General features: G+C 47.9%; 1 protein-coding gene across 1 annotated transcript in view; it reads right to left on the minus strand.

Annotated features, from left to right (window-relative positions):
• Positions 1-9,168: 9,168 nt before the first annotated feature.
• Positions 9,169-23,918, minus strand: part of LOC137357419 (uncharacterized) — a 114,748-nt gene continuing 99,998 nt past the window's right edge. The window contains exons 3-4 of the mRNA XM_068023766.1: positions 11,563-11,788; positions 9,169-10,084 (exon numbers count right to left, since the gene is read on the minus strand). Of these exons, the coding sequence (XP_067879867.1) occupies positions 10,079-10,084; positions 11,563-11,788 (232 nt within the window). The 3' untranslated portion in view covers positions 9,169-10,078. The remainder of the gene's footprint in view (positions 10,085-11,562; positions 11,789-23,918) is intronic.

A 23,918-nucleotide genomic window follows, 5' to 3' on the forward strand; every position in this document is an offset into this window, starting at 1 on the left:
GAGGGACATGCTTTTACCCAGAGGGTGGTGGGGTTCTGAAACTCACAGTCTGAAAGGGCGGTAGAGGCAGAAACCCTCACTGCATTAAAAAGTACTTGGATTTGTACTTAAAGTGCTGTAACCTACAGAGCTCTGGACCAAGAGCTGGAAAGTGGGATTACGGCTGACTAGCTCTTTTTTGGCCAGCACAGACACAACGGGCTGAATGGCTGCCTTCTGTTCTGTGAATTTTCTCTCTTTCTATGATCATCTTGTCACTACGCTCAAGGTGTTTACCCACACTTAGCTCATCTACCTCACATATTTCCATTCCTCATCACCAGATCTAGGAACATATCCACCCTTGCAGGCTGACTAACATACTGCTGGAGGAAGAAGTCCGAGACACATTCACGGAATAAACATTGAACGTGCCTTTATATAGCGCCTTTCACAACCTCAGGATGTCCCAAAGTACTTTACAGCCAATGAAGTACTTTTGAAGTGTGGTCACTGTTGCAATGTAGGAAACATGGCAACCAATTTGTGCACAGCAAGCTCCCACAAACAGCAGTGTGACCAGATATAATCTGTTTTAGGTGTTGCTTGAGGGATAAATATTGCTGAACAGCAGGCACAGCTCCCCTACTCTCCATCAAATAATGGCCATGGAATCTTTTACATTCACCTAAGGGGACAGACAGGGCCTTGGTTTAATGTCTAATCTGAAAGACAGCGCCTCTGACAGTGCAGCACTCCCTCGGTACTTTACTGGGAATGTCAGCCTGGATTCTGTGGTCAGGTCTCTGGAACGGGTGTCGAACCCACAACCTTCTGAATCAGGGGCATAAGTGCTGACACCTATGACAGCCCTTTTCCTTTCTCAATGTATTCCAATAAGCCAACAATTAAACTCTACGAAAGAGCTGCACTTATCCCTACCTGAGGACATTGCTCCTGGTACTTTTGTGAGTTTAAGGCCTACTTAGGCTCAGGCTGAAGTCAATTAGAGGCTGAGGCAAAGGTAAACTTATTTTCATTCGTTCATAGGATGTGGGTGTCGCTGGCTAGGCCAGTATTTATTGCCCATCCCTAATTGCGCTCGAGCAGGTGGTGGTGAGCTGCCTCTTGAACTGCTGCAGTTTTTGGGGTGTAGGTACACCAACAGTGCTTTCTTCGACTTCGTAGTGGTTTGATACAACTGAGCGGCTCGCTAGGCCATTTCAGAGGGCATATAAGAATCAACCAACATTGCTGTGGGTCTGGAGTCACATGTAGGCCAGACCAGGTAAGGACCACAGATTTCCTTCACTAGAGGGCATTAGTGAACCAGGTGGGTTTTTTTGTTTTACGACAATCGACAATGGTTTCATGGTCACCAACAGACTAGCTTTTAATTCCAGATTTATTAATTAAATTCAAATTTCACCTTCTGCTGTGATGAGATTCAAACCATATCCCCAGAGCATTAGCCTGGGCCTCTAGATTACCAGTCCAGTGGCAGTGATGGTGTGCTTGTTGGAGGTGAGTCACCGTAGGACATTGCTGCAGCGAAACAACCATGTCCCAACTATCTCCAACTGCTTCATCAATGACCTTCCCTCCTTTATAAGTTTGAACAGTGCGGTTTTTTGCTGATAACTCTGCTCCATTTACAGCTCTCCTGATAATGGAGGAGTCTGTGGCAGGACCCAGATAACATTCAGGTTTGGGCTGATGAAGGGCAGGTAGCATTCATGCTGCATCAACACCAGTTTACAATAATCTCAAAGAGGAGAAAGCTCGGCTACCTCCCACTGACCTTCAATGACGTCACCATAGATTCGGAAATCAGAAACAGAACTTTAAAATTTGCAGAAGACACCAAATTAGGGTTGTAGTTAATACAGAGGAGGACTGCGACAAAACACACAAAGATATTAATAACCTTACAGATTGGGCATGTAATTAAAACGAACTTGGGTATAGGTAAGTCTAAGGCGGTATATTTTGGTAGGAAGAATAAGGAGGCCACGTACTCCTTAGATAATAAGAGTCTCAATGAGGTAGAGGAACAGAAGGATCTGTGGGGTACAGCTAAACAAATCACTTAAAGTTAAACTTGTATAGAAGCTTGGTTAGACAACACTTGGAGTAGTGTGAACAGTCTGGTCTCCGTATTATAAACAGAAGATGGAGGAACTGGAGAAGATGAAAAAACGATGTACTGGAATGATACCAGAACTGAGGTGTTATACCCATCAGGTTGGGGCTCTTTTCTCTAGTAAAGAGAAGGCTGAGGGGTGATGGGGTGGAGGTCTTTTAAGATTATGAAAGGGTTTGATAGGGTCGAGGTAGAGAAGATGTTTCCACTTGTGGGTGAGGCCAGAACTAGGGGCCATCAACATAAGATAGTCATTGATAACTCCAATAGGGAATTCAGGAGAAATTTCTTTAACCAGAGAGTGGTGAGAATGTGGAACTCAGTACTTGAGGTGACTGACATTGATGTATTTAAGTCCTCCTTTTGGGCCTCCTTATCTCAAGAGACAATGGATACGCGCCTGGAGGTGGTCAGTGGTTTGTGAAGCAGCGCCTGGAGTGGCTATAAAGGTCAATTCTGGAGTGACAGGCTCTTCCACAGGTGCTGCAGAGAAATTTGTTTGTCGGGGCTGTTGTATTTAAGTAGAAGCTGGATAAACACATGAGGCAGAAAGTGATAAAAGGATATGTTGATGGAGTTAGATGAAAAGAGGGGAGGAGGCTCATGTGGAGCATAAACATTGGCATGGATCTATTGGGCTGAATGTCCTATTTCTATGCTGTAAATACTATGTAATACTTTGTAAACATTCTCAATAGCCCCACCATCAATATCTTGAGGGTCAACCCTAAACAGGGGCTTAACTGGACCAACCATATTGACATAAGAGCAGAATAGAGACTGGTGGTACTTATCCCGACTCCCCAAAGCCTCTCCACCAACTACAAGGTGCAAGTCAGGCATGTGATGGAATACTCTTCAGCTACAATAACACTCAGGAGGCTCGACACAATCCAAACAAAGCAGTCTACTTTATCAGCAGCCTATCCACCACCTTAAACTTCCATTCTCCCCACCACCGGTGCACGCTGGCTACAGTGTGTACCGTCTGCAAGATGCTCTGCAGCAAGTCGCCAAGGCTCCTTCGAAAGTACATCCCAAATCCGTGACCTCTACCAGCTATAAGGACAAGGACGGCTGGTGCATATGAACACCACCACCTGCAAGTTCCCCTCTAAGTCACACTATTCCACTCCCCCATTCTTTGGCCTACTCCTGTTCCTATTTCTTATGTTCTGATATTTATCCCTCAATCAACATTACCGAAAAGCCAGAAGATCTGGGTCATTGTCACATTGTTGTTGATGGGAGCTTGCTGTGCGCAAATTAGCTGCTGGGTTTCCTACATTGCAACAGTGACTACACGTCAGAAGTATTTCCTTGGCTGTAAAGCACTTTGAGACGTCCTGAGGTCATGAAAGGCGCTACAGAAATGCAAGATCTTTTACAGCTGAGCTGGATCAGACATTCCGCTTCATCTGAATCCATTCCTGTTCTGGTTGAGAGTGGATCAGCTTTTCTGGGACAAACGGCCCCTTTAACACAGTGAGAGTAAAACCTTCTTCCACCAGCTGGTGGTGGTGTAGTGCCGGTTAAACTGCCCTGAAGCGTAGCCTCTTTAAAGCTGCAGCTTCATCCCTTGGCACCATGTGCCTGACAGATGTTTGGTGTCAGGTAACATCTGTAAGAAAAGGACATTATCCTGAACACCATCTGCCTGTCAGAGCAGCAAATGGAGCAGCTACAACTTGGCTCTCTAAGTTTCAAGCTCCCTGTTTCAGCTCCTCGGTCAACAAAAGACTCAAATTGACATAGCCCCTTTCACAATCTCAGGGCATCTCAAAAAGCTTCACAGTGAATTAAATGCTTTTGAAACACAGGCACTTAGTAATGTAGGAAATGCAGCTGCCAATCTGCACACAGCAAGATCCCACACATAGTAATGTGATAATGAATGGATCATTGGGTTTTTAGTGACCTCAGGACGTTAAGGGTTGGCCAGGACCCCGGGGAGAAATCCCCTGCTCGTCTTTAAATACTGGCCATGGGATCTTTTGCGTCCACTTGAGACCGCAGCTGGGGGCCTCATCCAAAAGGCAGTGCCTCCAGCAGTGCAGCATTCCCGTAGTAGGGCTGCCAACCCTGGCTGGGCATAATCCTCGAGTTTTCATTATCTCACCTCGCGTCCACTCAAACAGCACTTTTTTCTTACCATTTCCAGTAATTTTAAAACTAAGAAGCGAAACTGTTGAAAGAAAATGGGAACAAAAAAAAAATCACTTTTATTTTACGTAGCCCTATGGATTTGCTCACAGCGGTGCCCAGGTCACTCTCCCACTGCTGGAGGCTCGAGGACAATCCTGGATGGCTGGTAAACTTAACCCACAAGCATCTGAATCAGAGGTGACAGGGTCAAGACTTCGCTCAAAGAGAACGGAAATATGAAATAAAAATTATAAATGTAGGAACAGGAGAAGCCCATTCAATTCTTCAGTCTGTTCCACCATTCAATGAGATCATGGCTGATTTGTATCTTAAGTACCTTTAGTTCATCCACCCTTACCCAACAAAAATCTATCAATCTCAGTTTTGAAATTTTCGATTGACCCCAGCCTCTACAGCTTTTTGGAGGAGGGAGTTTCAGATTTCCACCATAATTTGAAGAAGTGCTTCCCAACATCACACTTGAATGGCTCAAATTTTAAGGTTAAGCCCACTTGTTCTAGACTCCCACCACCAGAGGAAATACTTTCTATCTACCCTGTCAATTCATTCAATCATCTTAAAACCTCAGTTAGATCTACAAGATGCACTGCAAACAACTCGCCCAGGCTCCTTCGACAGCACCTTCCAAACCCGCGACCTCTACCACCTAGAAGGACAAGGGCAGCAGACACATGGGAACACCACCACCTGCAATTTCCCCTCCAAGTCACACACCACCCTGACTTGGAACTAGATCGCTGTTCCTTCACTGTCGCTGGGTCAAAATCCTGGAACTCCCTCTGTAACAGCACTGTGGGTGTACCTACCCCACACGGACTGCAGCGGTTCAAGAAGGCGGCTCACCACCACCTTCTCAAGGGCAATTAGGGACGGGCAATAAATGCTGGCCTAGCCAGCAACGCCCACATCCCATGAACAAATAATTGGAAAACAAATCACCCCTTAATCTTGTATACCCAAAGAAATACAAGCGTAGCCTTTGCAACAAGTCCTGATAACTTAACCTTATTAACCTCGGTATCATACTGGTGAATCTGTGCTGCACCCATTCCAAGGTCAATATATCCTTCCTGAAGAGCGGGGCCCAGAGTTGAACCCAGTACTCTAATTGGGTTCCAACCAGAGCATTATACAACTGTAACAATTACTGAGTCACCCAGTATCGGAGAAAGAAGGAAAACTGTGTAATTCCTGCTTCTGCTGCCCTCCAGGTGGAGAGTTCCTGGTCGCTGTTCAAAGGAAACTTGGGAATGGGTGGCTGTATCCGAATAGGAATCCCTCGTTAGTCTTGTCCGCGGTATCTCAGTTTATGCAGGTAGATTGAACTTGACCCCGAGCCACATCAGGAGATATTAGGGACAGGTGACCAGAAGCTCAAAGAGGCAAGTTTTAAAGGAGGAGAGAGAGAGTGAGGTGAAGGGGTTTAGGGAGGGAATTCCAGAGCATAGGGCCCAGGCAGCTGAAGGCACGGCCGCCAATGGTGGAGCCATTTAAACTGGGGATGCGCATGAGGCCGGGATTGGAGGAGCTCAGAGATCTCAGAGGGTTGTAGGGCTGGAAGAGATTACAGAGATCGGGGAGGGAGCGAGGCTACAGAGGGATTAGACAGTCTGAGAATTTCACAAGTCAATGCTGTTGGCATATAAACAAGAAATGCTGGAACCACTCAGCAGGTCTGGCAGCATCTGTGTAAAGAGAAGCAGAGTTAACGTTTCGGGTCAGTGACCCTTCTTCGGAACATGCTGTTGGCATGTTGGGTCAGAGTTATGCCAGAGGTGAGCAGTTTAAATCCTGCCACCTTAGCCTGAAAACTTAAATTCAGCTTTTAAAATACAGTAAATAAATAAAAAGCTGGTATCTGTATATTGGATCGTGAAGCTGTCAAATTGTCGTAAAAACCCAGCTGGTTCACTAATGTCCTTCAGGAAAGGAAACCTGCCGCCCTAACCTTGCCTCGCCCTCTACGTGACTTCAGTTCCACAGCAGTGTGGTTGACTCCTTAGTCAAACACTCGTACTCTGCAGAATAGGCTTCTATTGAAATATTAGTAAAAGATGACCTTATGAAGGTGCACTTAGAAATAATGCTGAGCCCAAATTAAACAAGTCCCGAACATAACTGGTCCCAAATATAAGTAATCCCTAACATAAGAAGTCCCTAAAAAATCTAGTCTGTATCATAACTAGGTTCTAACATAACTAGGTACTAATGTAACTAGGCCCTAACATAACTAGAACAGAATATAACCAGGCTAAATAATGGCTGGGGCCAAGTTCTGCAGATGGTGATTAAAAGCAGCAAGTGGAGAACTTTGAGCTATCAAGGCATAACAGGGTTTACACAACGGAACCCAGCTGTTAAACTTGAGTTGTGCCGAGCAGTGCTGATGACAAAGCACTTTTGTTACTATTTATGGAGCAGTGGTGGCCTTGCACAATATGAAGTGTATGAATTGGGAGCTACTTTGTGTTGTCTAGGATTTTACCAGGAGCTGTAAGTCTGGGGTGGAGTCTGGACATGACTGGATTTACAAATATCAGTTCATTTCACCAGGTCCTATGTACAGGGTCGGGACTCACCTGCATTGGATTGGACAGTTTGGACCTTTCAATGGAACGCATGGAGGTTTCTAAAGTGTAAGGCATTGTTTTGGGTTTGTCATTTCCACCTAGGTTGTGGGTTCGAGCCCCAACCCCAGAGACTTGAGCACATGATCCAGGCCGACACTCCCAATGCAGTACTGAGGGAGTGCTGCACTTCAGATGAGACATCAAACCAAGGCCCCAGTGCTCCCTCGGTGGATGCAAAAGATACCATGTACACAGCGACAAGTTATAACAGGGTACAGCACAGATTCACCAAAATGTAACTCTATGACTCCATGATACCAGGACTAAAAGGGTTAAATTATGAGGTTGTATAATCTAGACATGCATTCCCTTGAGTGTAGCAGCATAAGGGGTGGTCTAATCGAGGTCTTTAAGATTAAAGGATCTGATAGGGTAGATAGAGCAAAACTATTTCACCTGGTGGGAGGTAGTCCACGGGGGCATAACCTTAAAATTAGAGCCAGGCCATTCAGGGGCGATGTCAGGAATCACTTCTTTCATACAAAGGGGAGTGGGAATCTGGAACTCTCTCCCTCAAAAAACTGTTGAGGTCAACTGAATATTTCATAATTGAGATTGATAGATTTTTGTTGGGTAAGGGCATTAAGGGTTACAGAACCAAGGCAGGTAAATGGAGTTAAGATACAGTTCTGCCATGATCTAACTGAATGACAGAACAGGCTCGAGGGGCTGAATGGCCTCCTCCTGCCCCTATTTTCCACCCCTGTTATAGGGTTCAGTTATAAACCTTCTCCCTGTTATACACATGCACAGTTACACACACAGACATGCATGCTTACACGCACACTGGAGAGCAGGGTTTACTACACCGCGCACACAGATTGCTGCCAGGGAATGTGTTCCAATGGGTAGGGAATGAGCATTTTCCAGGCCACTCAGTGTTGACTACTGGGAATTGGCTGTGGGATCAGTCACAAACACAAGCACCTTTGCTGTGCCAGGAAGATGTTGAGAATGAGTTCTGGGCCCAGAGCCAGGCCCTGTACAACTTACTGCCACTGGCATCCAGCCTGGAAACCAGCTCTGACAGCTGGGAACAAGAGATGGATGGAGAGTTAACCAGCTATGAGCGACAATGGGTCTGAAACCCAGCAGAGCCTGAACTGATGGGCACCAACTGAAGTTCTCGCACGAAGTCTGAAGATGCAGTGCTACCACTCGCTAAACTCTGACTCCGTACATTGCACGGTCCCGCAGTCTGTTCCCTCACTCGGACCCGCGTAACCCTCCATTCTCCAATCCTTGCAGTCCCTCGACCATAGCTGAAAGAGAGGCCAGGCTCCTGACCAACCCGCTAAGGTTGGATTCAAAGCCAAGGCAGAGGGTCAAAGAGGTAGGAATAAGGAGTGTCTTAAAGGAGGAGAGAGAGGGGTAGAGGGGGCAGGGAGGTTTATCGAGGGAATTCCACAGCATAAGGCCCAGGCAGCTGAAGATGGAGTGAATAAAATCGAGAATGTGCAAGAGGCCAGAATTGGAAGAGCACAAATACCTTGGAGGGTTGTGGAGATTGCAGAGATAGGGAGGGGTGAAAGGTCAATGCCTGCAGATGTCATCTCTTGACACTCCGTTCAACTAAATTGGTCTTTGGGGAATGACAGGTGGTCCAATGTGACATCACGATCAGTTCCTGGGTAAAGGTCAGGGTGCAATGCTTCTCGAACCACAAACTGTTGGGAAAAATACCTGCAGGTCAAGGTTGAAAAGAGCAGGAGGGAAAGGGATGACACCAGATTGTTTTTTTTTAAAACCTGGACTGCAGGGGTACGAGAAGGCTGAGGAAGGTGATGGGTTCGACAGTTTTAGCGTGTTGGGAAAGAGTTGGAGAGGGTGGGCAATGAGTCTTAAGTGCAACACACTGAGAATGCAGGGAGAGGGAAGAGTGAGAACATAAACTCATCCAAAACTCTGCTGCCCTGTACCCCAACTCACACCAGGTCCCATTCACCCATCGCCCCCTGTACTCTCTGACCAACACTGGCTCCCGGTCCGGCAACACTTCAATTTGAAAATTCTCTGTGAAGTGCTTTGGGACGTTTTACCATGTTAAAGTTAGTATACACACAAGTGGTTGTTGTTCAGGAGTATGAAGTATCCAGGGGATGAAAGGATGGTTTAAAAGGAGGATAAACTTATCAATGGTGAGAAGGTTTGCATGTGAGAGAGAGGATGAAGTGTCAAGTGGAGTGAGGGATTTCAGGCAAGAAACTCTTTCATGAGTCCTGTCCAGGATGTGCAATGATTCAGCAATAAGAATGCTTCCTGGAGCACTATAGTTTCTGAAAATTTAAGTGAAACAAGAAAGCCCCTTAATTATTTGTCTTGGAAACACTGTTGACTGTATACATTGGGACCACGGTTCCCGAATGCCGGCTATACACTGTCTTTTTGGGCTGCCGGTGATACTGGAAAGATCGGAGTTTATTGCTCATCCCCAATTTCTCTGAAAAGATGACGGTGGACCTTCTCCAGAACTGCTGAGCAATTTTCCTTCAACTGATTAGCTTGCTGGGTGCTTTAAGAGGGACAATGTCTGCTTATTTTATTTTCATTGCAGAAAAATGTGTGTAAATGGATGGTAGAAATTTTCTGGGAATCTACACTGAGCACTAATACAGCCAAGCAGGGGCACAGGAGGGAGATGAGGCAGAAAAGCTATTGCTGTCCTCACATTGTGTAACTGTGTCCGACTGTCCCTCACTGTGTGTTATGGTGTCTGATTGTTCCTCACAATGTGTGACTGTGTCTGACTGTTCCTCATTGTGTGACTGTGTCCAACTGTTCCTCACACTGTGCGACTGTGTTTGACTGTTCCTCACCGCGTGACCGTGCCCGACTGTTCCTCACACTCTGTGACCGTGTCCGACTGTTCATCATTGTGTACGACTGTCCCTCACACTGTGCAACGGTGTCCGACTGTTCCTCATTGTGTGACTGCGTCCGACTATTGCTCACTGTGATTGCGTCCGACTGTTGCTCACCGTGTACAACTGTTCTTTACACTGTGCGAATTTGTTTGACTGTTCCTCACCACGTGACCATGCCCGACTGTTCCTCACCACGTGACCATGTCGGACTGTTCCTCACATTCTGTGACCGTGTCCGACTGTTCCTCACACTCTGTGACCGCGTCCGACTGTTCATCGTTGTGCCCGACTGTTCCTCAGAGCTGGCGAAGGAAGAAAGGACGGGTTAATATTTTCAGGCTGCAAGCCTTTGTCAGCAGGGAACACTCACAATGGCCCTGTGTACTTGCCAGCCCTGCTTCCAGACAGGAGGAGAACATTACTGGTGGCTGGGTTTCCGCAACACAATAAAATGTCTCGAATCTTAAAATTCCAGGTCTGATTTTATAAACTGGCTCTCTTTGATGTTCCATCTGGCCTGAGCAGGCCTCGCTTTCTCAGCTGGTTCTTCAAAAAGTTTTATTTGTTGATAATTAGTCCAAAGGCCAGGTGCTGGAATTAGTTACGTAAAGCCCCTTATTCTGTGCAGTATATATATTCTACCCTCTCCTGCCCTTTGATCTTCTGGAGTATCTGGAGTACTGTGTACAGTATTGGTCTCCTTACTTAAGGAAGGATGTAAATGCATTGAAAGCAGTTCAGAGAAGGTTTACTAGACTGATACCTGGAATGTGCGGGTTGCCTTATCAGGAAAGATTGGATCGGCTAGGCTTGTATCCACTGGAGTTTAGAAGAGTAAGAGGCGACTTGATTGAAACATAAGATTCTGAGGGTGGATGTGGAAAGGATGTTTCCCCTTGAGGGAGAATCGAGAACCAGGGGTCACTGTTTAAAAATAAGGGGTCGCCCATTTAAGACAGAGATGAGGAGAAATGTTTTCTCTCAGAGGGTCGTGAGTCTTTGGAATTCGCTTCCTCAAAAGGTGGTGGAAGCAGAGTCTTTGAATATTTTTAAGGCAGAGGTAGATAGATTTGATAAGCAAGGGGGTGAAAGGTTATTGGGGGGGTAGGCGGGAATGTGGAGTTAAGGTTATTAGAATCAGATCAGCCACGATCTTGTCTCGAGGGGCCGAGTGGCCTACTCCTGCTCCTAATTTGTATGTTCGTATGTTCTGGCCTCTGGTCAGGAACAACATAAGGACATTAGGAAGAGGAGGAGGCCTCTCTGCCCCTCAAGTCTGTTCCAACGTTCACTCAGATCATGGCTGATCTGTACCTCAACCTTTGCTCCATTTCCCTCCACACCCTCCCCTAATAAAAAAAAAACTACCTATCTTTGTCTTGGAAGCTTCAATTCCCTCTCAGCATTCACAGCATTTTGAGGGAAAGAGTGCCTGATACTTTTGTGTGAAGAAGTGCTTCCTGACATCACCCCTGAATGGCCTGGCTCTAACTTTAAGGCTGTGAAGTCTTTTACCTCTACCCGAGAGGCCAGACGGGGCCTCGGTTCAATGTCCCCTCTGAGGGACGACTATGGAGCTGGACTCCAACAATGTGGTAGAGGAGTGTGAGAGAGAAGGAGTAGGAGAATTGGGGGAACAAGGAGGGGAGAATAGAAACCACTCAAGCAAAACAGAGACTCAAACAAACAGATGTACATTTTGTTTGGCATTCCTTATTCTTCCACGTGTAACACTGGGCGGAACCTAACTAAGGTTGGCCCTTCTATGAGAAATATTTACCTTTGCTGAGGCACTCAGGTTGCCTTGGGAACAGAAGCCATGTAATGTTTGGGGAGATGCATCCTGGAAAGGCCTGCAGTGGCCTGTCTGGACCAGGCCTAGCTGCCTGGGATGAACCGACGCAGAGAGCATCACTGCAAGCCTTGCGTCATGTTGCTGGGCAGGGGGTGGGCCAGAGTGGGGAACCTCGCACCCCAGCCTCTTTACTTCTACATCAGACGGTCGCCTGCGGATTGAATGATCAGATCAAAGAGAGGTCGTTTGGTCATAAAGGTAACAAAAATCAAGACATGCAAAACAGGCTGCTGAAATGATTCACACTTCTAAACAGCAGCTGAGTCAAATGATTTTCTATTACATTTACAGCCACTTCAAGAAGCCCAGCTTCCTCTGTTGATACAAATCACAGAATTTTCCAGCACGGAACGAGGCCAGTGTTTTATTCCATGAGCCACCTTGTCTGATTCCACTCTCTCATTCACTGCCCATACCCTTCAATATCCCACCCAGTCTCATCCCACTCTCCCGTTTTTTTTTTTTCCTTTTTTTAACTTTATTGAAGATAGTTTGTACAAAAGTTCAGACCAGCCTTATGCTTAGTCTTCATCTTCTTCCTCCTCTTCATCTTGATTGATCTGGAAGTACCGGAGCTCGTAGCTCTCTTTGCTGTTGGCAACTACGCGAAGACAGTCACGCAGGTTGTTCTTCTTGAGGTACTTCTTGGTGAGGTATTTTAGGTACCTCTTGTACCTGTCCTGGGAATGTTTGATGGGAAAGTGTAGAGGGAGCTTTACTCTGTATCTAACCCCCATGCTGTAGCTGTCCTGGGAGTGTTTGATGGGGACTGTGTAGAGGGAGCTCTGTATCTAACTCCCATTTTTTTTTCATGTCGAGGGGGCCTTTATTCTTCATGCCCCCTTTATATACATTTTTTTTAAAATAACTTTATTAAAATCAAATACCTGCCCTGGGAGTGTTTGATGGGGACAGTGTAGCGAGAGCTTTACTCTGTATCTAACTCTTTTTATTTCTTTTTGTAGAGGGAGCTTTACTCTGTATCTAACCCCATTCTGCACCTGTCCTGGGAGTGTTTGATGGGGAGAGTGTAGAGGGAGCTTTACTCTGTATCTAACCCCGTTTTAAAAATTCTTTTCTTTTTTTTTTCTTTGATGAGACTCTCCTCCCCTCCGTCACTCTTCTCCCTCCCTCGCTAGCTCTGCTCCCTCCCTCACACACCCCCTCCTCATACCACACCTTCCTCACTCCATTCTCTTTCTGCGGCTGAAATCTTGCCCCCTCTCCATTTTCAGTTCATTCCTGTACCTGAACGATGAGTTTGAGGGAGGAGAGACATTCTTCACTGATGTCAACAGGAAAACGGTCACGGTAAGTGGCTTTCGTCTTGAAAATGTATCATGTAACCTGCCCTGGGAGGGAGCTTTACTCTGTATCTAACCCCCTGTGCTGTACCTGTCCTGGGAAGTGTTTGATGGACAGTGTAGAGGGAGCTTTACTAGAATCGTAGAAATTTACAGCACAGAAGGAGGCCATTCGGCCCATCATGTCTGTGCCAGCCGGCAAGGAGCCACCCAGCCTAATCCCATTTACCAGATCTTGGTCCATCGCATTGTCGAGTACAACAGTTCAAGTGCATAACCAAGTACTTTTTAAATGATATGAGGGTTTCTGCCTGTACCACCCTTTCAGGCAGTGAGTTCCAGATCCCCAACATCAAGTGGGTGGAAATAACATCCCCTCAAATCCCGATGAATCCTCCCTCTCACCCTAAATCAATGCCATCTGGTTAAGGACCCCTCAACCAAGGGGAATAGGGCCTTTCTATTCACTCTATCTAGACCCCTCATAACTTTATACACTTCAGTTAGGTCTTCCCTCAGCCTCCTCTGTTCCAAAGAAAACATCCCTAGCCTATCCAATCTTTCTTCATGACTAAAAATCTCCAGATCTGGCAGCATCCTCGTAAATCTCCTCTGTACCCTCTCTAGTGCAATCACATTTTTTCCTATAGTGTGGTGACCAGAACTGACACAGTACTCCAGCTGTGGTCTAACTAGTGTTTTACACAGTTCCAGCATAACCTCCCAGCTCTTATGTTCTATGCCTCTGCTAATAATGGCAGGTATCCCGTATGCCTTCTTGACCACCTTATCTACCTGTCCAGCCACCTTCAGGGATCTGTGGACATGCACTCCAAGGTCCCTCCGGTCCTCTATACTTCTCAGTATCCTACCATTTATTGTGCATTCCCTTGCCTTGTTAGCCTTCCCCAGATGCATTACCTCTCACTTCTCCAGATTGAACTCCATTTGCCACTGTTCCGCTCACCTGACTAGTTCATTGATATCTCCCTGCAGTTTACAGCTTTTTCTTTCATCATCAAACACCTCCAATTTTTGTATTGTCTGCAAACTTCTTAATCATGACCCCTACATTCAAGTCCAGATCATTGATAGATACTACAAAAAGCAAGGGACCTAGTACTGAGCCTTGCGGAGCTCCACTGGAAACAGCCTCCCAGTCACAAAAAAACCCATTGATCATCACCCTTTGCTTCCTGCCCTTGAGCCAGTTTTGGATCCAACTTGCCACTTTGCCTTGGTTACTTTGGGCTTGTACTTTCGTGACCAGTCTGCCATGTGGGACCTTAACAAAAGCCTTGCTAAAATCCATATAGACTACATCAAATGCACCACCCTCACTGACCCTCCTTGTTACCAACTCAAAAAATTCAGTCATGTTAGTCAGACAAGACCTTCCCTTAACAAATCCATGCTGACTGTCTTTGATTAATCTGTGAACACCCTATCCCTCAGAATTTTTTTCCAATAATTTTCGCACCACTGAGGTTAAGCTAACAGGCCTGTAATTACTCAGTCTATCCCTTTCTCCCTTTTTAAACAATGATACAACAATAGCTGTCCTCTGGCACCACACCTGTAGCCAGAGAGGATTGGAAAATGATGGTCAGAGCCTCTGCTATTTCTTCTCTTGCTTCCCGTAACAGCCCAAGATACACATCGTCCAGGCCTGGGGATCTAACAAAGATATTAAACTCCTTAATACTTCCTCTCTCACTATGTTAATTTCATCTAATACTTCACACTCCTTTGCCTTGATTTCAATGTCTGTATCGTCCCTCTCTTTTGTGAAAACAGATGCAAAGTATTCATTGAGAACCATACCTACATCCTCTGCCTCCACCGACAGGTCACCCTTATGGTCCCTAATGGGCCCTACTCTTTCTTTAGTTATCCTCTTGCTCTTTACGTCTTTATAAAAAATTTTCTTGATTTTATTTGCCAATATTTTTTCATGCCCTCTCTTTTCTTTCCTAATTTCCCTTTTAATTTCACCCTACACTTTTTATACTCCTTTCAGTTTCTGCAGTATTTGGCCCTCGGTATCTGTCATAAGCTTCCCTTTTGTTCTTTATCCTTTCCTTTAAGCCCCTTGACATTTGGGAGCTCTGAACTTTTTTAGTCCCATCCTTTTGCTCTGAACCCTCACCATCTCTTCCTTGAACGCCTCCCACTGATCTGGCACTGATTTACCTTCAAGTAGCTGCTTCCAGTCCACTTCAGCTAAATCACGTCTCAGCTTAGTAAAATTACTTTTTCACCAAACGAGAACTTTTATTCCTGGTTTATCTTTGTCCTTTTCAATATCTACCCTAAATCTAACTGAATTATGATCACTTCCACCAAAGTGCTCCCCAACTGATACCCCTTTCACCTGCCCAGCTCATTCCCTAAAACTAAGTCCTGAACCGTGCTCTCTCTTGTTGGACTTGCTATGTACTGGCTAAAAAACTTTCACTGAATGCATTTTAAGAATTCTGCTCTCTCTGTGCCTTTTACACTAATTCTATCCTCGTTAGTACTAGGGTAGTTGAAATCCCCCACAGCCCTATTGTCAGAGATTTGCCTACATAATTGCACTTCAATCTCCCTCTGACTGTTTGGGGTCCACAGTACACTCCCAGTAGTGTGACTGCCCCTTTTTGTGTTCTCAGTTCAACCCATATGGCCTCATTTGATGATCCTTCTACCATATCATCCCTCCTCACAGCTATAATTGTTTCTTTAATCAATATTGCAAACCCTCTCCTTTTCTCATCCCCCTCTCTATCTTGTCTGAACGCACTAAGCCAGGAATGGTGAGCTGCCATTCCTGTCCTTCTTTCAGCCATGTCTCAGTAATAGCTATATCATACTCCCACGTCTCAATCTGTTCTCTCAATTCATCCGCCTTATTTCCTAGGCTCCTGGCATTGAAGTATATACCATTTAGCACTGCCAAACTCCCTTGTTGTCTATTTTCTAGCCTTTGTATCCTCTGCCTTACAAACACGTTTACTAATTTTCTGCCATACTGTCTAGACTATTATCTGGAAACGCCAACAATGTACCAATTGGCTCCTTCCCCGGTTGGGATGTCACTATAGCTGTCTTGCAGATGTTGCTTTCATTTTCAGAGATTTCACTTCAGGCTCTCTCCCCTGCTTTAACTCTATCTCACTCCATGTTGTACCCTCAGAGTGTTTGATGGGGACAGTGTAGAGGGAGCTTTACTCTGTATCCAACCCTGTTTTTTTTTCTAACCTGTTCTTTTTTGAATAAATAAAACAAAACTCAAATTAAAATTAAATTCTCGTCATCGATGATGCACTCCAGCTCCTACGGTGCCCACTGGTTGTGGAAGGCCTCAAGCGAACCGTCGGACACCGCATGCTCCTTCTCCAGGGACACCCGGGTGCGAACAGACCCCCCCCCCCCCCACAACAATGGCCCTCAGCATGGACCTGTGAATTGCCACCTTGGCTAGGCCCAGGAGCAGACCGACAAGGTGATCCTCCCCCCCCTCCGCATCGGGTGCCCAAAGATCAGAAGCGTGGGGCTAAAATGCAGCCTCGGTCCTTCAGCGTGCCCTTCTTCTCTTTGTATGCCTGCCACAGGGCCGGGTCTGCGACGGCATGACCCAGGTGGGACTCCAAGTCGAGCACCTCCCTCTCCAGGTGCCGATCTCAGCTTCCCGCCCTTTGGTCGGCCCCTTTGCATACTCCTGACAGAAGACGCGGATGTGAGTTTTGCCCACATCCCACCATAGCCTCAAGGAGGGGAAGCCCCCCTGCTTCCTGCTCCAGTTGGTCCAGAATCGACGGAATGAGTCCCAGAATCGCTCGTCCTCCAGCAGCCGGTTGTTTAAGTGCCAGTACGCGGACCCTTCGCGCGTGCGGAGCGGAGTGAACTCTGCCCACACCAGGTGGTGGTCCGAGCACGGCACCAGTCGCATGGAGGCCGCCGAGACGTACACCTGCGAAATGTAGAGGTGGTCGATTCGGGACCCTCTTCCTCCAGACCTCCACGTGGAGTCGGGATGGAGATTCCGCCAGACGTCCACCAAGTTGAGGGGGCTGATCAGTTCCCTCAACTTCTCCACCAACGCTTGGCCACGCTGGGGACCACAGCAATCCCTCACCTCGCGAGTACAGTTAAAATCCCCCCACCCCTCCCCACCCCGAGGACTATCCACTTGCCACTATCAATAGAGCTCAAGAGAGCGGACACTTCTTTAAAGAAGCGCGCTTGCAACACGCCGGGGCCGGGCACGTACACGTTGACAAACTTCCGGCACACTACCCAGGCAAACGGCAAGGTGGAGCAAACGGCCCATAACAACTCATCGACCCCCAGGATCTCCTGCTGAAAGTTCAGGGCCAACGAGATAGCCACCCCACTAGAAATAGGGGTGAGGTGACTCATGTAGACCCCACCCTGCCACTCCAGGTGCCTGGTGGCTTCGTCTCCCGGAACGGTGTGGGTTTCCTGCAGAAAGCTCACCGCGTATCTCCCTTCCCTAAGGACTGAAAGATTGTGAAATCTGCGGTGAGACCCCCTGCTGCTGTTGATATTTAGGCTGCCTATGGTTATGTTCATGTCAAATGTACTTAGAAACCCGTCACCAACACCTCACTGTGAGGAGGGAGCGGAAGTGCACCTCGCCTCCACTCCCCCAGCAACCCAGAGAGGAATGCTTTAAACATGCGCCTCTCAACCAGTTACACGCCCGTGCCCTTCCCCGCCTTATTAAGGGCGGCACGGACTGACTGGATGATCAGCGACAAACTCGACCTCCGGCCAAGAGCCAGCTGAACTTTATTGCGGCAACCCCTGCATGCCGCAAGGAAGTCCTGGAGTTCCGGGATGGGGATGAGAGGAGACTCGGTGGGAGGCATGAGGGACGCCACCCACCTCACTGGCGATGGATTCAAGGTCATCCTCCGTGTCCCACACCGAGTCCTGGGTCATCACCACCAGCAGCTGACACACCCACTGTGGGGCGGACGTCCTGGCCTTGCCAGCTGGTCCCGCCTCCGGCACGATCCCACCCCCAGAATCAATGGCGGAGGAGTCCTCTCTGGGTTCATCCATTTGGCTGGAGCCTATGGGCGCCAGCGGTTCAGGAGCACCTCCCCCCACCTCCGTCCCCAGGCCAGCGAGAGACCCAGGGGAGATGGAAGTTCCTGACTCTGAAAATCCAGCCTGAGCAGAGACCAGAGACGGAGAGAGGAGGCCTTCTCCCCCTCCGCCAGCAGATGGGGAATTACACAGATTGTCCGTGGGGTCGGGTACTTCCTGGGTGGCAGCATCAGGCTGTTGGGCGGGTTGACCCTCACAGGTCTTGCTCCCACCCAGCACACCCGACCCATCGGCCAAAGAAATGATTTCTCCCGTGGGGTCCACAGGCTCCCCTACCTTGGGCAGGCCCCCCCTCCTCGGGAGTTCTCAAAGTTACAGGGGGATCTCTCCCCGCTCCATCCCCAGGGACAGAGGGTTCCCACCCAGGGCTTTTGGCCCTCATGGTGCTGGTGGCGGGGGGAGCCCAAGGACTCACACCAGGAGATGGGCCCTGAAACTCATAGCCCTCTTAACAGGAGGAATGTCTTCTCTTATTGCGGGAGGGGTGAGGAGGCTCAGAGACCTCCATTTCAGTAGAGGCCTCTGCTCCTTCCTCCGCACCCCCCTGCCCAGATTTCTTGGGCCTGACCTCAGCCACGGGGCAGGTGGGCTCCCTGGATCAGCCGTAGGGCCGAGCTCAGGCTCAGGACTCTTTTCTGTTTCCAGGGGACACGCCTTTTGGTGTTTTGCTTTGCGCCACACCTTCCTTCCACCTGGATGGGTCTCCCCCTCCCCATTGGAGGCTGTGAAAACCACGGCCTCCAGAGCCACCTGAGCAGTAGTTGTTACAGGTGTCAGGGGAGTAGTGGGAGGTGCAGTGGCGCCACCCTGGGCCACCGAGGTGGAGTTGGTGGCCGGGAGGTTGGGGCAGTTCTTATGAACATGCCCCACCCCCTTGCAGGCATGGCACTGTGCCCCGTCCAAGGTCCAGAAGGCACGGTAGGCCGCCCCCTAGAACTCCACACTGAAGTGGCCCACCAAGACCTCCTCCCACGCGAGTTGCATAAAGAGCTGGGGTGAGGCTGAGGGTATAGAGGACAGGGAAAGATGGGCTGTGAGGGATGACTTGCTTTCCGGAGGCTGTTTTCCCCAAGACTGAGCAGGACTAGGGTGATCTCCAACCTTACCTCCCTCAGATGGTGCAGATGAGGGAGAAGGAGCTCACAGGGAATGTAGGGCGGGACATCTGATAGCAAGATCAGATGCGCTGTGGCCCCCAGAGGGTCTACTGGCAGAAAGGTCCCCCCCACAGTGAGCCCTTTACTCAGGGTCAGGGACAGCACCCACTCGGACTTCAGGAAAAACACAGCCTTCCCGGACATATTCGAGGCTGCAACAATGGCCGAGAGGCCGACAACCTCGGTCATTGCCTTTACGCAGGCCTCAATAGACATGTTGGGGTGGGCATAGCTCTTCACCCCATGGCTGGATGTTTTTAATTTAAAAGGTCACGGAACCACATGGGCAGCCACAGAGGCTGCAGCTGCTTAGGTAGTAGAGGGCCCCGCCACCGGTGATGAAGGGCTTGCCATGGGTCCAAGAACTAAACCCACCCCGAATTGTAGGCTTGCAAATCGAACAAAATGAAAAGTTCACAAGAGATACTGGAAAAAAAACAAATAACAGATTAGGGGAGAGGCGGAGGGTATAGAGGAGAGAGAAAGACAGGCTGTAAGGGATGGCTTGCTTTCCATAGGTGGTGCACTTAAAACAGTCTTTGCCAGCACACTTGGTCTTCCAGTCTTCTGGTTGGGGAGAGGTGTCTTCACCTGGGTCAGTTGAAGCTGCCCAGCACAAGCTATCCCCTTCTGTCTCTTTAGCCGGGCAGCTTCAGCTGACCCAGGCTGGGCAAATGGGCTGGGGAGGGAGCTTCCCGATGTGCTTATTGCAGCAACACAGATCCCTACAGAATTGGCAGCCCCACCCCTTGTTGTTGCGGCCACTTGTTCCTCCTCCAACAGTCCAAAGCAAAGGAACCTTCTGGTGTTCAGCACCCACCTCCAAACAAAGCTTTGTTTAAAAAAAAAAGTCTCTTTCTTCACTGGAAAGATGATTGTTGTTCAAGCTTTCTCTCTGCTCGGTTACAACTGCTCTCCCTCTGCTCAGTGTAGCTCCTCCAACTGCCACCAGCACTGTCAGCTGAGGCTTGTTGCTGCAATCAGTATTCAGCACCTCCAATCAAGCATCAGCCAACCCATGCTGTTCCTGTCCTGGGATGTTTGATGGGGACAGTGTCGAGGGAGCTTTACTCTCTATCTAACCCAGCTTTTTTTCTTTTTTTTTTCTTTTTTTTAAGGAACTTTACTCTGTATCGAACCTGTGCTGTACCTGCCCTTGGAGTGTTTGATGGGGACAGTGTAGAGGGAGCTTTTCTCTGTATCTAACCTTGTTTTTTTTTACAGTGTAGAGGGAGCTTTACTCTGTATCTAACCCTGTGCTGTACCTGTCCTGGGAGTGTTTGATGGGGACAGTGTAGAAGGAGCTTTACTCTGTATCTAACCCTGTGCTTGACGTCAACAATGAAAACCAAAGTACTGTTTTCCTCAATTTTCTTCTTTAGCAGACTCAGTGGTCAGAGGGAACTTAACGATTGCAGAATGGTCCAATTTGTTCCTCCTGGGAGCACTCTTTCTGCGGGTACTTGGGTTGCCTTCTCAGTCTTAGTGTCTTTGGTCTCTTGAAGGTACGTGTCATCCTAATTTTCTTCTGCCTGTGACTATGAATTCCCTTCAAAAACAGCTTTCTTTGCTTTCAAGGCCTTGCATTTAGCCTCAGTCTTGGCAGGGACAGTACCTGCTCTGGGATGTTTGATGGGGACAGTGTAGAGGGAGCTTTACTCTGTATCTAACCCCCGTGCTGTATCTGTCCTGGGAGTGTTTGATGGGGACAGTGTAGAGGGAGCTTTACTCTGTACCTGACCCCGTGTTGTATCTGCCCTGGGAGTGTTTAATGGGGACAGTGCAGAGGGAGCTTTACTCTGTACCTGACCCCGTTTTTTTTTTTTTTTTTTTACAAGGTGACCTTTATACCCCAGGCCCCTTTTATATTTTTCACATCGAGGGGGCCTTTATCCCTCAGGCCCCCTTTATGTACATATTTACAGTTTTAAAATAACTTTATTAAAACAGATAAATAAACAAAAAACTCAAATTAAAATGCCATTCTCGGCGTCGACGATGCACTCCAGTGTTGTATCTGCCCTGGGAGTGTTTGATGGGGACAGTGTAGAGGGAGCTTTACTCTGTACCTGACCCCGTGTTGTATCTGCCCTGGGAGTGTTTAATGGGGACAGTGCAGAGGGAGCTTTACTCTGTATGTGCAGCACCTTGGGCCATTGCGCTGAGTAACGCTGCTGTAATAATGCGAGTGTTGGGCAGTGCTGTGTCTTGTGAAAACTTGGAGGGCATCGGTGAGGCATCAGAAACCTTGGAGTAAGTCACTCCTGACTGGAATTTCAATAAACACACACACACACACGGCATTCAGCAGAAAGTACAGAGAGATTGAATGAGTTCCATTTGGCAGTGCTCCATTACAAACTGAGGGACAACACTTTCTGACAGGGACAACAATGGGCGGGCTTCCCCTGACCCCAGTGATTAATCAGGAATGTGTTTGATCATTTGCAAACCCAGACGGGAGACAGTCTGAGACATCTTGACAGTGCTGCGCTTTGTTTTTTTGATCGTCTGTGTCAGTCACTACATCCATGTTTTTGTTTCCATTCATTCTTACAGATGATATGATTGCTGGGAAATTTCCTTCACCCAATTCTGCGTCAAGCAGTCCCGGGCCAACTGCTGGATGCAGACTAAACCTCCCATTTTCATGCTCCAGCAACCTGTCTAAGTCTAACTACCTTACAGAGGGCCCAGTCTGCAAAGGCGTCCTCTGCTGGGGTCGTATAGACCGGGGGGTCTCAGTCTGACTCTCAGTCTGGGCCATATTAGCTAATCTTGGTCTGACCATTGGTGTTTGACAGCATTGTTGAGGTAGGGAGGCGGGGAGGAAGAGGAAATATCCACTGCAGCTCCTTATTACTGGAATACTACAGGTGTCCAGCTAACAAGATTATGTGTGATGCCCCCCATGGTCCAACAGCTCATATTTAGTCATTAAGAGGGCTGGTTGGGGCATCCTACATCAGCAAAGGGAGGGAAAAAGACACAAATAAATGAGCCTCCCCCTATCATCCCCCACCCAGCACCTTACTGTGGCAGTGTGTTGATTTTCCACTTCCCTTACCTGTCCTTCTGTGACCTCTCGTGCAGTTTAGTGCTGGTCTCCTTTGTGCTATAGGCCTGTGCCCACGAGGAGTCAGGTTGAGGCTGCCCTGAACCTCATTTCACTCAGTGCCCTTACAACTTTTATAAATCACTGGTTAGGCCTTAGCTGGAAAACCGTGTCCAATTCTGGGCACCACACTTTGGGAAGGATGTCAAGGGCTTGGAGAGGGTGCGGAGGAGATTTACTAGAATGGTACCAGGAATGACAGACTTCATTTATGTGGAGAGACTGGAGAATCTGGGATTGTTCTCCTTGGAGTCATAGAGAGATACAGCACTGAAACAGGTCCTTCGGCCCACTGAATCTGTGCCGACCAACAACCACCCATTTATACTAATCCTAGATTAATCCCATATTCCCGACCACATCCCCAACATTCTCCTACCACCTACCTACACTAGGGGCAATTTATAATGGCCAATTTACCTATCAACCTGCAAGTCTTTGGCTGTGGGAGGACACCGGAGCACCCGGTGAAAACGCACACGGTCACAGGGAGAACTTGCAAACTCCATACAGGCAGTACCCAGAACTGAACCTGGGTCGCTGGAGCTGTGAGGCTGCGGTGCTAACCACTGCACCACTGTGCCGCCCTCCAAGGAGGTTAAGGGGAGATTTAAGAGAGGTGTTCAAAATCATATGCATTTTTTAATGGGAGTAAATAAGGAGAAATGTTTCCAGTGGTAGAAGGGTCGGTGATCAGATTTAACGTCATTGGCAAAAACCAGAGGGAGATGAGAAGATACGTTAGCGGGTTGTTGTGATCTCGAATGCACTGACTGAAAGGGCGATGAATTGGATGAATACCTGAAGGGGAAAAGTTTTGCAGGGTTATGGGGGAAAGTGCAGGAGGGAAGGGGTGCTGGATGGGACTTATTGGATAGCTCTTTCAAAGAGCTAGCACAGGCATGATGGGCCAAATGGCCTCCGTCTGTGCTGTATCATTCTATGATTCTAGGGCAGTGGAGGCTTTATCCCATCGGTCTGATCCGTCTTTCAACCCAGATTCCAAAGTCGGTAGGTCAGTGACTGACCACCTGCTCCCCAACAATGACCTCCTAGATTAGGTGGCAGCAGTGAATGGCACTTTCACTTCCCACTCAGGAACTCCTGGGTGCAGGCCCCACTTGAGAGACTTAATCAAACTATCCAGGCTGACAATCCCGATGCAAAATTCTTAGTAAAGAGCTTGCATTGATATAGCTTCTTTCCCAACCTCAGGACGTCCTCAAATCGTTTTACAGCCAATGAAGTACTTTCTGAAGTGTAGTCAGTGTTGTAATGTAGGAAACGCAGCAGCCAATCAGCACACAGCAAGCTCCCACAAAAACATAACAATGTGATGATGGTCAGATCATCTGTGTTTTTTGGTTAAGGGTTAAATATTGGCCCAGGAACCAGGCAGAACTACCCCCTACTCTTCTTTGAAATGGTGACATGGATCTTTTACATCCACCTGAGAGGGCACCTCCACACTCCCTCAGCACTGCACTGAGTGTAAGTCTGAATACGTGCTCAAGTTCCTCTAAGCTGACTGGAGTCTTTTATTCCCTCTCTCACGGAGGGGCCATGGGCACCTTGCTGGGGACC

This window comes from Heterodontus francisci, chromosome 48 (assembly GCF_036365525.1).
Source record: "Heterodontus francisci isolate sHetFra1 chromosome 48, sHetFra1.hap1, whole genome shotgun sequence".
NCBI classification, from domain to species: Eukaryota; Metazoa; Chordata; class Chondrichthyes; order Heterodontiformes; family Heterodontidae; genus Heterodontus; species Heterodontus francisci.